Genomic DNA, 17,222 nt, shown 5'->3' on the forward strand with positions numbered 1-17,222 from the left:
ACCCCTAAGGCAGAATCAGGCACAAGATAATTTGACTGTTGCTGAAGTTTATTGTCAAGGGCAGCCTAAGTAAGGTTGATTAGCTAGCCTCCTGATATGTACCTTGAAATCTTAATACAAATGTAAACAGAGACAGACATTCAATGAGCTTGCCATTACACAGCATAATATACTGAATAATGTGCCAATACTCATACCTTCAATATTCATAAAGTGCTTGGACGCAAAGTATTTGAGCAGGGAAAATGTTCAAAAACACTTCTCACCATTCCTATGTAAGTTTTAGATAGCTGAAAAACATAGCATTCTGACTTTGCTATGGGATAACTGTGTTCGACGAGTGGGACACAGCACAGCACAATTAAAACACAGCTTTATGGGTAAGCCATAAACAGGGCATCTCAAATGAGCTACCGGAAGCAAATGTAGTATCCAACTACAAAAAGGCAATGATCTATCTCACTGGATTTTGGTTTCAGTATTTCTTCCAAATGACGCTCATCTTGAGCATGTCCTTTAGACAATCTTCCCATTCTCTCTTGCCTGCAAACAAAACATTTTAATAGTTAAAACAGTGCCTTTCTTTTGTACAATCCACATATGTAGGCATATGCAATTTCTCTTTCTCTGGACACACCGGAAAGCTAGGCCCACAGATTTTCTATATGCATGGTTTAAGTGGGCAGTAACACATTATCAGCCTGTTCCAGCGGCTGATGAGATGAACAGGCATTCTCTCATGAAGCTATTTCTACTCCACTTCAACACTGCCAACAGGCCTCAGAGGGGGTGAACATGCTCAAACCAAAATCAGGTATTACACCGCTGCAATGCAGACTGTGCTTTCGCTATCAATCTGTCCCTTCGTCCATCCATTGAACTCCTCATCCATTTGCCCTTCCCTCTATCCATCCATTTACCCATCCATTGATTCACCCAGCCCTCTTCTTCTCTCTTGCACTGACCTTGTCACTGCTGGTGGTGTGTGCTGGGTGTGTTTCTCCTGACTCCAGGCTCAGGACAGAGAGGCTGGAGTCTATTAGTTCCTCTATGAAGGAAAACCAACATTAGTTCACTAACAAACCATCCGGATGCTCTGTCAAGGCAGTCAGGGCCGCCAACGCTATAGCATACCTGTGTTTGTGTTGCTGATATTGCACTTGGCGAGCTCTACAGGCTGGACCGAGTTCTCCTGAAGAGGGGCACAGGCCTTTTCAGCAGGGGGAGAGCTGGGAGCAGCGGGGGCCACACTGTCTTTTTTAGTGCATGCGCTTTCAGAAGCGTCGAGGGCTTCAGAGGCCTGCTGCTGGGCAACAGGAGCAGATGGATCCCCCTGGTCCTGAAGGCTACCAACGTCCTCCTTGGCACTTTCCAGAGGCCGCTGTGGCCCCTGCACCTCATGTTTGATTTTGCTGGGTGAGGAAGCTTTTAATGAGCTGGATCCTCTGGATTCGGAGCAGGCGGTGTCCTGAGCGCCCGCGCTGGGCCTTGCGTGAGCCCCCTGGATGAGTTCCTCCGAGAAGCGCACTTTCTTCTCCGAGCCTCGGGGGGACGAGGTCTCTGCCTTCTCAAGGGTGACGGCGTCCTCTCCCTCGGTTTCAGCTGGCTCAGGGCCTGTGGATCCACCGCTCGTTTCCACCTCTGCGGAGCCAGAACCGCTGACCGCTTCCTCAGGCTTACTCAGCGCGTCTGGGCTGGGATCATCTACCTCAGTGTCAGCCAAGGCATCAAGTTCCTCCAAGAAGTCTTCCAGTGTTGTCTCAGAAGTCTAGCAGATCAAATTTAACCCATGATACATTTATGATTGAAAAGCAGGTGTTTTTATGTTTTTTATATCCTCATGCATACTTGTTATTCAAAGCAACACAGTTTTGCCCTCTCACCTGTAAATGTTCTCCTTCCTCATTTGCATCCCATCTGCAAAACAAAAGGATTTATATCAAAAAGCATTCAATAACACAGCAATAAGTGAATTGTAAATAGCAGAATGTATGGCAACAGGCAGCTTCTGATGGCAACAGAATCAATTAATCCTTTGACATCTACAACGTGCATGATTAAAGCAAACTGCACAGAAAGGTTAACACTGCACAGTCAGGTAAGAAGGAGAAGGTACAGAGAGAGGAAGCTCATCTCACATCCCTGAGTGTTTGGTCACAGCTGCTGTAGTCTTAGTGGCCTGTGGGCTGCCTCTCTCCACGCTTGGATCTATTGCCATCTGTGACAGCAGCACAGCCTAATAACAAGGATCTGCCTGGACAGAGCTGAGTGCTCTCTCACTGTCCCCAGGCCTTTACCTGCCTCCATCACTAGCCGGCACATAGAGATGGAAAGCTACCACTTCTGCACTGAAATGCTTCACTTCCGGGTCTGTGACCTCATGGGTTTTGGAGGTTATGTGTAACACCCTGAAAGCTTCCTCACCACCCTAACTGACTCAAGACAGTAGCTCCTTTCACAAATGAGAAAAGCTGGAGGGAAAAAAATATGAATGCAGTGAGATGTGAATGAGGCCTTCTGGGTTATTTAGTCAGCTGCCACAACTTCTAAATCAAGTCGCATGACATCCGGGGGAATTTGTACATCGGGGCACAGTGCAGGAAAACAAACTGCCTTCCCATATCCATTTTAAGCATTTCATTAGTTACAGTAAGTTGTTTCACAACAGTTAATTGAGGCTGCGGCAAGAGACATCTGGCACTCCGACGGTTGAATCAACTTTTAAATTGCATACTACATCAGGCTGCTGTGTGTCTGGTGTCAGTCCAGATGATGCTGAGCTGTTACTAACCTCCTCGCCCTCCCAGTCAGACGGTCCTTGCCTTTAGCCTTACTGCTCACCACTGGCACATTTTTAGCCCCCTTGTCTTTGCCCCGCATCTCATGACCTAGGGGTGAAAAATATTGGTAAACTACATAGACAAGACATATTTATCGACAATTTCTAGAAGTTTTCCCACATTTTGTGTAAGTGGTGATTTCAAGGCACTGAAATGAAGGCCATATTCAATATTGCTATCCTGTAAATAATGGATAAATGCATAGCCTCGGCAGATACCTCGTGAGTCAGCATTTGACCTGGGGTGTCCTCTTCTCGCATTTCGTCCACCTGGAAATCAAAGAAGAAATGAATGAATAAATAATACTAAAGAAGAACTGGGAGGCTGGTGAACAACATTTTCTCATGTTTTGACATGCAAGCGCTTATTCTCCATGTTCTCAGCTGGGACGGTGTGGATGTCTCACCTCTGCTGGGGGGCCCCCGGTCTCTCTCAGGAAGGGATTTGTCTGAAAACCTGAAAGCAGAGGTTAAGTTTACACAGGAACACACATGCCCAGGCAGTGTTTTCCATAAACGGGAGCGCCGGATGATGGTTTGGTGTTAACAATAAACATGCAAATTCTGTGGATGCTTGTCCATTGTTTAAGTGGGGATCCATGCGGCAGGTGGGCAATTTATCATCTCATTGTTTGCTTAGGTGACGTAACAATGTCCACTCATTTAAATACCATTAAACAGGCCCTTCTGACATTTGAGGATCATCGTGTGTTTATTGCGGGTCTAGAATTTGATGTTTTGCAGAACGAGAGAGTGGTTTTGCTGTTTGACTCACACTACATTTTAACAACCATTGATAACATCTACATTGTTGAATCAAAAAGACATTTCCTCTTGTATTCTGACTCAAGGGCCTTGTTTAAGCCTTGCCAAATAAGGCAAGGCATTCCATCCCTTGCTAAAAATAGCTGCTCTTCCCTTGTCTCTTTACATTTCGATGCTTCCTTTAAACAGCGCATGAATTCACTCTGCTACTTTTTCACTCTGGACTCTACAGCTGGGCTTGTTTGAAATCTAACAAGCACCAAAAAAAACAAATGGGCTGTATTTTCTCCTCCAGGCACTTTGGAGTGCAATTGTGTGATTTGATTAAGCAATGGGATAGCAGAACATTAAGTACGCTGAACATGTTTATGAGATCATATTAAAATTAGATCAAGCAATTCTCAAACTCAACAGATTGTATATGTTTATATTTAGGCCTAAATGAGGGCCTCCAGGCTTAACCTTTATCATTATCCATGTATGTAAAAATAAGAGGCTTTGAGTTTTCACAATGTAAGAATACTCAACTGCTATTTCCAATGTAATATTGTTTCTCTTCAAATGCAATGCTGTTTCAGATTGAATTCTAAGAAACATATCTTTACTGTTTACCCTACAATGTAATTATTTGATGGTCCAATCATTTAATTTAGTTTGTAATGCCACGTGACTTGATCACGAGGTTGGGCATGGAGATACCTGATCTAATGGATTCTTCCACTGAATAATCTAACTCGAAATAGTAAAGCCTGTTTGTAAGGCCAGACTGCCTTGTTATCTGCATGAATAAAAGCAAATGAAACCATTCACAGACATACTTGACAAGTAAAAAGACCGAAGGAAAAGGAAGTCTTATTCTTTATAAACCCTCAAAAAACAAACTGGCAGCAGAGCACGTGATTGGTTGATGAAGCAAGTGACTTGGCAACCAACCTGCGGTGGGAACATGCCAAAATTGCGTTATATGAGGTTAGAGGGAAACAACATGTAGAACCGCCTCATTTTTATTAGTGACACAAATTTAGTGGTTAGAGGAGTGGACTTGAGACCAGAAAATCTCCAGTTTGAATCCCTGAACTGGCTGGAATAAGGTGGGTTGGGAAAGTGAATGAGTAACACTCTCCCTTCCTTCAACGACTACCACCAGTGTTCCCTTGAGCAAGGCATTTCATCCCCTACTGCTCAGAATGAGTGTGAATGTGAAGCAGGGCGTTGCTGGAGATGAGTAAGCATGCTCAGGCGAAGTGGCTCGGGGAGGACGAGTGGTAAGAAGTCTTACATGTTCTCGGTTTTGTCCACGTCCCACGCCCGCCTCCACTGGCCCTTGGCGTTCTTGTGGCGCGCCACCCTCTCCCTGTCGATCTGCTCGCGCTCCCGCTTCCACCTCAGGTACTCCTCCTGCTCCTCTTTTGACGTGGGAATGGTGAGGTCTGTGCTGGCCTGCTGGCTCTCAGACTCCTTGGGAGACACAAGACAGCTGACTGTCTTTTAATACATAAGACCTACGATTGGCTTCCTTAATACAGGCTTACATCAGGAACCTCTGCTCTCATCAGGTGTTTACCGTCGCTGAACACCTGCACCACTTGTGTCATATTATATTTGAAGCATCGCTCTATACACTAATGGGAGCCCAACAATATACCCTCACGTTAACCACGGGTGGTCCTAACAAATAACAGCTTCTCATCTCTAAACAAATTAATTAATAGCAACGTGGGCAATAAGACGAGCAGCAGGAGGTTGAGTCAGACAGCAACTGATTCATAAAAGAAGCAGAACAAACAAGGATATTGGATTAGCTCTCACGTTCATGGTACTTTCATGTTTCATGCGTTCTTATGTTACGGCACATTACTGTAAACACTAATCGTTGCCTCTGGATGTCAGTTCTTTTCAGTCGCCCTCCGTTTGATTATAGAAACCTGTGGTTCATCTACAAAGACGGCTGTAAGGCAACGCAATCACATTCTTTGAGAAGGTACTCCAGGAAAAGTGCAGTGCAACGTAAATGCAATTAAATCCTTTTCCTCCTTTCCCCTCTTACCCTGTGTATTGATTATTGTGATAAAGCTGAACGAATTGCTTGCCTTAATATTAAAGGGAGTTCAGATGGACGCTCTCTAACACATCAAAGGGGACAGAGGCTGTGTGTTCTCGTTACAAAAAGCCCTGGAGTGAATCAGCACTGCAAACACCGCTGAGCTCCAAGGGAAAGCACCTAAAAGACCAGCAGGACTTGCTGTCTGTACAAGGAGCAGGGACAGCCTGCTGCTGGCTAGAGAGAAATGAAAACTGTGAAAAAATCTGTATGCTGCTCCGCATATCCTTTCTCACAGAAACTGTAAAAAACAGTAAAAACAAGGGTTTAGAGAAACAGAGAGAGCAAGCATGAATGCAGGAGAGAGAGAGAGAGAGAGGGAGAGAGAGAGAGGAGGAAAGTGCCTGTGAGAAACTAGGTTATGATAGGTGATGTTTTCCTCTCGGCTGTGGACCAATCAGAGCCAGGTAAACATGTTGCCTTCCTGCAGGCAGTACTGGCGAACACGGCATCTGTGCTCATCCCTCTGTTTTCCATCTCCTCTCTCCTCCCTCTCCTCCGGCCCTGGAGGACACGCGGGCCACAAGGGGCCACAAGTCTCGCATGTTCCAACAGGCCATCTCCCGCCACCGCCCCAGCCGCCCCGCTAATTAGCGCTTTTTCAATTTCTCGCCTCCATGGGGCTTCCCAGGGAGGCCGTCAGGGGCCGAGGCAGGAAGGGGGCCTCACACTGACTTTCACACCGTGTCTGGCCGATGCCGCGCAAGAGAGCAGGCTCACTGGGTTTCATGTAGGTGGCATAACATCCGCTGTACCGCTAATTTGTACCACTCAAACTGCCCGTTCTGCGGTTTGACAGCAGACTAAACAGTAGATTAGTAAACAGTGAAAATATGATGAGCACGTCTTTACTCTGGACTGCTGAGCCGCTACTAGCCGTCCTCTAAAACAGTGGTTCTCAACGTGGGGTCTGGGGACCACCAGGGGTCCTTGAGTGGGTTCCAGGGGGTCCCCAGCAAATTGATGAATTATTAAACTTCACCATTATTTCATTTACAAGAAGTTAGAGAATGTAGAAGAGTGACTATTTTCCTCATAGTTTCACTGTTATCTCTCTACCTATAATACAGATAGTCATGGAATTCTGGACAAAATCATATCTAACAATACATGTACTGTATATCTTACAAATCTTATCAAATGGGGGTCCGTGGCCCTAATGTGTACTAAATTAGGGGTTCTTGATATGACAAAGGTTGAGAATCACTGCTCTAGAAGCTGAGTTGGCTTGGCCGGCCCTGAAAATGCCAGAAGACGTTTATATTTGTTAACCAAAACAGTTAACAAAGCTAAGAGCTGTCTGACCTTCCCACCCCCCACCTTATGCAACACTTCCAAAAGCTAAGGCTGCGCGGTATCACCTTCAGCGCTCACTGCCCAGACTGCAGAGCAGGCAAGGTAACACAGAGAGGCATGACCAGCATCACTTGTCATGTGGCTTATTCTGCGGCGCCTTTGAAGCCCGTCCTCCCTGCCTCCCCAGTCGGCCTGTTTATCCTGCGCCTGATCTGTTAGACAGCTCTGAGCTGCTCCAGCAAACGCTCGCTGGCAACATTAACGCATGCCAGCGGGAGGCAGATGGGGACAAGCAGTAGAAAGGGGCGTGCGCGGCGGCGTGCTGAGCCTGTCTGCATGTGTGTGTGTTGGTGTTGAGCGGGTGCGCATGTATGTATTCCTCTGTGTGTGTTTGTGTGCTCACATATCGCTGTTGTCACATGAAAACCTTGTGGCTCCAAAATTGACGATTTTTATGTTTTACTTCAGTGGAAGGATTACATGGTGATCTATGGGTCTAATACCCTTCGGATTATGAAACCCTTTCATAAACCCACTGGCTGAAGTCAAAAATGCGTGGTAGTCAAGCAAAAACCAAATTTCATAAATCCTGAAAACATACAAGGTTTCACGCAACAGCGACAATATGAGTATATATCTCTGTGTGTGTGTGTGTGTGTGTGTGCTTGTGTGGGTGTGTGTCTGTCTTAGGCCTTGTCATACCTGGCAAAGCTCTGACAGCCTGTGATGCTCCTCAGTATGCCTCTGCACTTGTCTAACCTCATCCTGAAACAGAGGAGGAGAGAGAGAGAAAAAAGGGCAGATGAACACAACTGCAATACGAGTGACACAGCAACTGTTTACCAACCAATTAAACATGACTTCTACTTGTAAAGGGGGCCATTACTGCTGCCATAAACAGTAACAGCAAATCATAGTGAGGATACCGACTCATCCATGGAGAGACCTACACTGCCCCCAAGTGGACAAATGCTGCTATGGTCAGACTTGGTGTTGAGGCTCAGTTTTCTGCAATGGGGTCACCGGAACAGACTGCAATTTCCAGGGGGAGACGCTGTAAGTGAGTTTATTCAGTGGTTTGGAAAATGAAACTGTCATCTCATTGCACAGAGAGAATCGTGTGAATTTCATATCTGACAGTAGAATTTTCGGTGTATTTCTGACTGTAAGGTTACGCTCCGGCGAACACAGCGGATGAGTCATGTTGCCATTAGCAGCAGCACTTTCCTGAACAGTGGGAAAAAGACACTGTAGAAACTAGGCAGAGTGATTTAGTACACCCGCTGACAATGACACCCACACCCCCCCCCACACACACACACTAAAAACCCCTCTGACTAGCTCGCCCATTCCTTCTTTTCTTCCTTCCTCTCTCCTCTGTCTCACACTCCTCCTTCCTCTCCCTCCATCCCGGACCCTTTCCTGGCACCTTGCCAGGCCGGTTCCTCTGGCAGCATAATGAGCCTATTCAGAGTGAAAAGGCAGTCGAATGTTAATTAGATCAAATCACCCCTTTCAGGATGGTGGGAATGGGGAAACAATGTGGCGGAGGAGAGCAGACTCCTCAAGGCTTGGGGAGGAGAAATGGAGACTGGAAACAGACGGTGGGCAGCCAGGAGTCTCTCTCTCTCTCTCTCTCTCTCCCTCTTTTTTCCCTGCTCCCTCCCTCTCCCTTCCCTTCCCTTTATCCTCTCTCCTTCTCCACAGTGTGAAGTGACAGTCTAGTTTTGAGACAGTCCTACTTCCACTCTGCCTGGGACACTGCCATATACCCACGCCCCTTTCCTAGAGTCATTATCCAGGGTGTCCAGGAAGAACAATCCCTGTTGTTCACTGTCTCAACGCACACACACACACACCCACACACATTCAAAAAACATATTTTGGACCACACAGTTGCAGGGAAAAACCACAGCCTGCAGTTCATCATGAATCTTTTCCATGCAAACATCCTTCGCCAAAGAGATACATGACATTTTCCCCTCCTGTCCCAAAGTTTCACAACATTTCCTTGCTGCTGCTGTTGCCTAATTAGCCAGAGTAGCTCTGCTCACTGGCTCTGTAAACAGCAACCACATGGAAACCGGGTCTCTGGGATTCACAGATGACTGGTGCACTGGAGCGCTGGCCACCGTTCAAGTGCTGATTCAGTCCACATGATAAATAAAGGGGACTGACCGAATGCAGGCAGGCCAGAAATAAAGACAAGGGAACAGCATGTTCAGCCCGGAGATTTAGTGCACATTAACTCTGATGGGCCAGTGAGCAGCTTTCGATACGTCAGCCAATACACACACACACACACCTAGAATAGGCCTCTGTTCTATACAACTGCTGACCCCCCTTGTGTCCAGGCCCCTCCCTTCTACCAGAGTATGACAGTGTCTGTGGTTACAGTGGGTGAGGATCAGCTGTCTGTGCTGTGCATCAGCGCGTTGATTGGACAGCTTGTGTGTGTGTGAGTGTGTTTGTGTGTATGTGTGTGTGTGTGTGTGTGTGTGCCAGAGCCAGAGCAGCTGTTCCAGAGTTTCTGCATACCCAGGGGGCCTAAAGTCAGTGACAGTGTGGCATTTCACAGAGCAACCGGGGGTCCTGCATGTGCGTATGTGTGCCTCTGTCTATCTGTCTTAAACATGAGATCTTCTATCTCAAAGAGCGTGCCATCGGATTGTGTTACTAAAATAATAATACTACTGACACAAACAATGAGGACAGCTATGAGGTCATCGAGACAAGTCCTATTACAGCATCTATCTAGCTTTCATGGCCCGAGAGGGAGCTTTACAGGATGTTCTACACAACCAACGGCATGTACACCCAGAGGCTAACTGATATTTCTTTCACTAAAAACATTAGGAGGGACTGTAGAACCAGAATGGGATTAAGATATAACATAATTGTGGCTTGTACTTAGCTATATGGGACAGTTTAATTAATAAACGCCTTCCCCACACAGACTCAGAGTCTTATACAGCTTAACAGGATTTCTGCAGTTTTCCAAGCTTTGACTCTACAGAGCATTTTAGGCAACAATACCAGACTCCAGCCCCCAGTACAGCTCTGTTCCCAGCCCCACCCCACCAGTCAATCACAGCTGCGGGGTCCACCTCCTGTCCACAGGCCATTGTGCTCCATCACAGGAGGGGTGTGGCCGGCCGACATGTCTGACATCTATGTAAAACACGGCGGTGCAGCGTCGGAGGATGGCCAAAAGAGGGGGGAGAGAGAGAGAGGATGCAGACAAGAGCGAGCGAGCCTGCTCTTAAATGCTGAAGCTTATGAACACTAACAGCGTTATGTAAGAGTATCTGGTTCGAACCTGTGCTGCCGCGTCTCTCTTGGCCATGTGAGTTGGCTGCTTCCCTCTCCCGGCCGACTCCACACGCCTCCCCTGTCCGTCATCAGTAGGGCTCTTCACATCCACAGCGCCTGGCCTCCTCTCGGTCCTCTCACTCACCACCCGCTTACCCTGGAGAGGCAATTATTTATATCAGTACACCATACTTACAGAAGGGTGTGTTGTAATATGAAAGGTACACTGAAATGTATCTACATTTCAGATGGCAATGTATCTGTATCAACCAGTTTGTTATGTCTGATATTGTGATGTCTGGAAAGTGAAAGGAAGCATTGTTTTTTATCCTCTCTGTATTCCAAGTTTTTCATGAAGCAGTAATTCTGTGATCCTGGTCGGCCTACCTTGACAATTCAAAAACAATGCTGTGAAAGTTTCACATGTTAAGAGTTGCACGTGGTCGTAGTTAAACCATGCACATGCAGTGTAACCACTGCGATCCCCTGTGTTATGTTATGTTGTTCTATGTATGATTCTGAATCAGATCTTTACATAACTTCCATTAATGGTGAGGATGTCATATGACAAATAATACGGTAATAATAAATAATAAATAAAAGTTGCAATGTTTATAATTAATCACAACTAAACATTAAGTAGACTCTGGAAAAATTAAGCGAACCTCCTGTTGAGTACCAGATATGCAGTAATCTCAAGTAATAAAGCTTTGACTCAGTCTTTCACTCAAGCTTTTATCAGTCTTGCATAGTGCCAAGGAAGATTCAGCTTTGGCTTTGATATATATACAGGTCAGATGAATTCTTCATATTATATCATAATAATCATATTCATTATTTTCAATTCAGCCTAGCCTCTGTTTTTTGGCTGTGGTATGATTCATCTCAGCTGTACTCTGGTTGAATGTTTAATTCATTGCTGGGTCAGCTTTCATCTTTGCTCTAGCTGTAGTGTTGTTTTGAATGAGTAATGATAGGCAGCATTTTTTTTGGCAATTGCTTTTTTTGGTAAATGTTTTGTTCATCATTTTATTTGCTATAAAAAAACTACAGAGCATGGGTTCACATACTTTCCCTTGTAACTTGACATGAAAGTCAATATTGCACAATCCCAGCAGTTTTTTGTTTGTTTTTTTACCTTTTTTCCAGCCATGGTGACCGTTAGCTGCTTCCTGCGGCCTCGGCCCGGGCCCGGCTGGGGGCCATCTCCCCCCCTGTCAGGCCCCGCCTCCTGCTGACCCTTTCCAGTTGGTGAACCACCACTGCACAGCTTGGTCACCACCACACGAGTATCCTGCTCCACACCAAAGCAAATAACATGTAGAAAACATTTTGACCGTTTGCAATGTTATCCCTTCATCCGAAATCCCAAATGCTAGCCTAGTTCCTGTACAAGTTAAAATACAGTTCTCCAGTCCCACCACCTCACACTGTAGACACTCACACTGGTGGACTTGCTGATAGTGATGGTGAGGTCGTCAGCTTTGCCCTTGCGGCTCTGCAGTGCCATTCCTTCCTCCTCCGCCCTCTTCCTGTCCTCCTCCACCTCCTAAATGCAACCCAATGAAACCCATGAATTCAACAGGAAGCCTGTACGAGCCCTAGGGTTTCACAGAAAGGAAACATGCCCCATACTTGCACCTAATGATAGCCAGGCAAATTTGTGAGGCCACAGAGGCTTCTTCCTCTGCCTGCAAGCACTTGTCCTTACCTGGTACCTCTTCATGAGCACTTCATTCTTCCTGCGGAGAGCCTCGATCTTCTTATCCAGCTCCACGTCCCTCTCCTGATCCCTCTTGGGCATCATGTCACTGGGGGTCTGGGAGGGGGGGGACATAGGATTCAGACCAACAAGGCAACACCATGGCAACAAGTGGCTCACTATACAATAGCGTGACCTTCACCTTTCTAAAGTAGGTCTGCAGTGTGCTCTCTTTCTTCAGTGTAAAGCTGTAGCAGCCTCGTATTTTGGGCTAGCACTCACATATCTATTGCCACTTTAACCAGCCATAGAATGAGTAAAGGCCTTCATAGAAAAATCAACAAAGAAAAATAATATCAAGCTATAAATTCAGGCCCCTTGTGAATAGAGGAACTCACTTACAGAAGGACAATTGGAAGTGTGAACGTGTCCCTGTCTTTCTATACCGCTGTGTAGGCTGCGATAACACACAACACACCAGCATGGCCTCCCACCCACAGATGGAGCATTCATTATGCAGCTCAGTTACACAGTGAGAAGGTATATGCAGAGCATCCTAAACATCCCGATGCAGTCAGCAGGGCGAGCCTCCTCACACGACAAGAGGCCCCTCGCTGCAAGCCTCCATGTGCTCTCATGGCACTGTAACTAGGTGTGTGTTAACACTTACTTTCAAGAGAAGCTCCCTTCAAACTGATTATGGGGGCTGTCGACTTGAAGGTCACTCTAACTTCCAACACAACTATTCATAACAACCAGGCTTAGTATGCTTAATATGCTTAATATGCTTTAGGGATTATAACAGGGAACCACCAACTCCAAGTAGACCAACTCCAAGAAAGAGATCTCAGTTGCTTTGACCTGTGTTCTGCCCTCTCTGAGCTGGTCTGTCTAGTCCCTGGTGTGATGTGTGAGTGGTGGCGGTGTGGTTCCTTTAAACGGCCGCTGAGTGGACTAAAAGGGCGCATGTCTTACAAGACTGGGGAATGAGGAAGATCTCTCTGCAGCATGCGGGTCAGGAGAGTCCGGCTGCCTTCTTTTAAGCACAAGGCCACTGAAGGCCTAGGTCAGGTTCGTGCCATGTCATACCATGAAGGAATAAGATCGCAGCGTGTCAAAAGTGCAAATGTCATCAGATCGCAGCATGGCATTTCAGTGATTCTCATCCTAAGCATGCTGCACGTATCACTGTCTACTGATAATCCGCTTTCTTGGAAGTCAGTTGGCATTGCAATAAAATCACTGTACAGCCTGCTTTCCTTTTATAAAGTGATATACATAAAACTCATAGGTCACATGGCAGGTCCTTCCTCATGCAAAATGCAACATATGGTTTCAAAGACACATGTCCCATGACATAATGCTGAAAAACACTCAGCTGTTTCCTCTTCAAACACACTGCCCACTTACACACTCAGCGTGTGTGTAGCTCTTGCTTGTGGAGGAAATGGCAACTCACATTACCTGTGTGCACACGACACTAACAACAACACTGGGATTCAGGATCAAGATATCAGATTTCATCCCGCACACAAACAGCAGGGCAACCCCTAGAGATTGGACGATATGTTTATCTCACGATGCGATACGATACGATTCATGATACGGGTTTCACGATTCGATACAACCATGCTGCGATGTAATAAATAAAAGTTCAATGACAACAAAGTGTGACTGTGCAGAATTATGTTTATTTCTGAGCCACAAATCTTTCTAGTGATGGCATTGGCTTGCTAGAATGTAAACAACAATTTAAAAATGCCATTACAAAGTGCAAATAATATAATTTCGATGGAGAGCTTATGAAATTATGATAAGCAAGCCGTCTCATTTGTGGTTACTACAGCAGAATAAAATGGAGCTAATATCGTGATTCATTTTTGTGCCCCACGATACGTATTGTCACATTTTTGTATTGCGATATATTGAATTTCGATATATCGTCTCATCCCTAGTAACCCTGGGCTCGGGCAATATTCAATGAAACAACAATCGCCAAAATCTCTTCTAAAAAGTTCTAAAAAGTGTTTCCCACTAAAGATCGACATTGACACTCGCTATTGTTATTGACAGTTGAATAGAACTGCAGATGATTCATCATAAAATGAAGACGCTGCCGTTGCAAGGACACTACTAGGCTGCACCAATTCTAGTCAGGCCCTTTCCAGCAACATTGTGTCAAAAGCATAATTCAGTGTTCATTTGAGAGTCATCCCATTCACCTAGTTCTGTATAAACTACATGAAGCGGTCAGACCTTCCTGACAGGAGGGAGAGAGTGCCAAACAGTTCGTGAGTCAGTCATCCCCCACTGTTGCCCCAGTGACGACAAGAGAGAGTCCTCGCTGCTCCATGTGATATTCCTAGCACAGAACGATGACTCACGGCTAGCAAGCACACAGAGACCGTCACATTGGGGCTGCATGAGATTCTTCCATGCTTGTCCATCGCCGCCGCTATTACTGCCTGCAAAGAATGGCTGCCACTTTCCTTGTGTCGGAATATGAGATTTTGTTGGACAGTTTGAGTTCATTAGATTTGTCAGTTTAACTATCGCCATCAATATCACCCTCAGAGAAACCAAACACTTATCGCCCAAACAACTATGACGTGAACTAAGCCCAATATGGTGGAGGCTATTAGACTGTTGTCAGCACAATCCTAGAGCAAAAAAAAAAAACAACAAAGAATCCACATCCAGAATCCAACTGCGTCTCAAACCTGTGTCAAAGCCTGCAAAAACACAGTCAGTAGGAGAAAAGTTGGGACTCACTCACAGAGCTGGGAAGTGGCTAGCTGCCTCACGGCTCCTGGTTGTCAGGGTATCCAAACACAACACACCATGAGGACATACCACCAAGAATAGGAGCGAGGGAGAGACACGCTGCCGACTCCCAATCTCAGCAAGGCCAATGGCGGAGCCTGAAGAACGCCGGCCTCCACTAGCCAGCGAAGCCCACTGCTAGCTTAGTGTGGGGAGCTGCGGTGTGGGAACGATACCCCTCTGGGTCTGGCGGGGTAACTCTTTCTCTGTGTGTGTGTGTCTCTCTGATTGTGTGGTAGGGAGGCAGATCCTCACGTAAACACGCACAATTACAAAACACACAGAGACGCTGTGGGCCTGCCAGCGGACGGCACCCATGCCCGGACTGGCAGGAGGGGGGTGGGCTGCAGAGTGAAAGCTGCCAAGGCTTTCTCCCTGCCCAGCGTTCCTGCCACCTACAGGAGCTACTGCAGGGGAGAGAGCCAGCAGGGAGGCGAAGAGACGTAACGGCTGAGTGAAATTGCTGCATTTAGCCACAGCTAAATCTCCGGCAGCGGGGAGAGGACAGAGCAGAGAGAGGGAACCTAATACCAGACAGGCTGAGACAGAAAAGAGAGCGAGCGAGAGCATGGAGGCTAGAGAGCGAGAGAGAGTGGGATGAGAGGAGAGGGAAGGAGAGGAGGCACTCACGGGTCTTTCCATGTCAGCGGTGAAAGCTGGGCTGGGTCCAGGCGCTAGGCAGCCGAGGCGGCAGAGAGGGCTGCCTGGAGTCGACGATCATGCCTTGATTACAATGAGCCAAGTTGGGCAAGCAGCCAAGACGTCTAACAAACGCACAGAGCTCCCCTGTTAACGGATTTCGCAGCACCCACCCGCTTGTCCTCTCTCTCTCTCTCTCTCTCTCTCTCCCCAACCCTCCCACCCTTCTCCACACATGCTCTCTCTCCCTCTCTCTCTGTCTCTCTCTCTCTAGAGCACTTGCTCTTTCCCCTCCTCACTTGTCCTCTGCTCAAAGCTGGTTAGTTAAATATTGCCCCCCCCCCCCCCCCCCCCCCCCCCCATACATTCACGCTTACTGTGCACTCTGAATTTTAAAGGAAAATGACACTCATCTGCATAATAACAATCTTTACATTTCTGGAAAGCTACTTGAATCCCTCACATTCTGCTAGAGTCTCATTCTCATTTGAACATGTCACTACATAACAAACTGTCACTAAATAATTCCAGACATCACAAATGAGATGCGTGTTTTGTTCCGTCCCAATCCCACTGTCGTCTCAACAGCTGCGTTGCCTGTGAGCTCCAGACTGCATGTTCAGAGTACTATGGGGGGTTCCTAAAGACGGGGGGTTGCCTGCCGGATTTCCCACAATTCTTCATGCAAGGCATGCTGCCTCTACCAAAGGCAAGTCTAGGAGCTAATGACATGCAGCAAGCAGGCAAGCTGGCAGACAAATGCCACAGGCTGCTAAAGAGAGCAGCAGCAGTGAAGTCAGTCACGTGAGGCTCAATGTCAGCACTCTGCAATTTCCAGAGCATTATGGAAACAGACACATCTTTGAGAGTTAGCGGTCCGAGCTACAACATTGTAGGTTTTAAGCACACTCAAGACCACATAGCATAGGATTAATCTTACTACCAAACAAAAGCTCTTTACAATCTATTTTAGCCTACAAGCATTTTAGGTGTTTTAGGATTACCTTAAGAAATCCCTAAAGAAAATGTTGCATAGGCCCTTAACATGTCAATACCTTACAATGAAGTTGTACATCAGACGTCATCATACTCAAGGGGAAACTCAAGAGCGTCAACCTTGTAAGTAGATTTATGGCAAAAGAATAATCAGGGATTGTATGCTTTGACCCTTAATTCATAGCAGTTGAGGCTGTCTACTGCATAGCTGCTATCAAGGTGGAAATGGCACTGAAATATTTCAAGTATAAGCTTAAGATTAGCTCACAAAAAGTACTCAAGTGTTACGTTAAGAACAAAAAACATTACAGGGGCATTTCACCAATAAATCAACTCAAAACTATTGCATATTTAATATGAATGAAACTGATTTCCCCCTAATAATTTTCACTACGGTCTTTAGTTCATTACATATATTTTATTTGCAGCACAGCTTAGTGAATATAAAGAAAACACTGCTTAAGCATAACTAAAAGTACTTATTTTCAAAAATAATGCCCTTACAAAAAATGTCACATGTGAAAACCCATGTGAATTCCATGCACATGTGCGTTTTGAACACATGCTGGTTTTCATATTTGAACAATTTTCTTCCATGTTGTATTCTGACATCACATGCACGTTTTTTTACTGAAGATTTTTTTTCACCTGCCATTACATATGAAAATATGTTCATATGTACATATTCACATATGAAAACCAACTTGTACAAAAAGCACATGTGCTTTGAATTCACATGTGGGTTTTCA

The 17,222-nt window shown here is 46.0% G+C and overlaps 1 protein-coding gene across 1 annotated transcript; it reads right to left on the reverse strand.

The window, feature by feature from the left end:
- Positions 1-516: 516 nt before the first annotated feature.
- ccdc9b (coiled-coil domain containing 9B) lies at positions 517-15,480 on the reverse strand. Its single transcript, XM_071899169.2, has 14 exons — positions 15,469-15,480; positions 12,025-12,132; positions 11,758-11,862; positions 11,452-11,607; positions 10,345-10,470; positions 4,884-5,062; positions 3,247-3,296; positions 3,059-3,109; positions 2,792-2,888; positions 1,884-1,917; positions 1,709-1,768; positions 1,135-1,675; positions 966-1,048; positions 517-543 (listed from the first exon to the last, which is right to left on the reverse strand). Exons 1-14 carry the CDS (start codon positions 15,478-15,480, stop codon positions 517-519), a joined length of 1,629 nt encoding a protein of 542 aa, XP_071755270.2.
- Between the last annotated feature and the right edge of the window lie 1,742 nt (positions 15,481-17,222).

The sequence above is a fragment of the Centroberyx gerrardi genome, chromosome 17 (assembly GCF_048128805.1).
Source record: "Centroberyx gerrardi isolate f3 chromosome 17, fCenGer3.hap1.cur.20231027, whole genome shotgun sequence".
NCBI lineage: Eukaryota > Metazoa > Chordata > Actinopteri > Beryciformes > Berycidae > Centroberyx > Centroberyx gerrardi.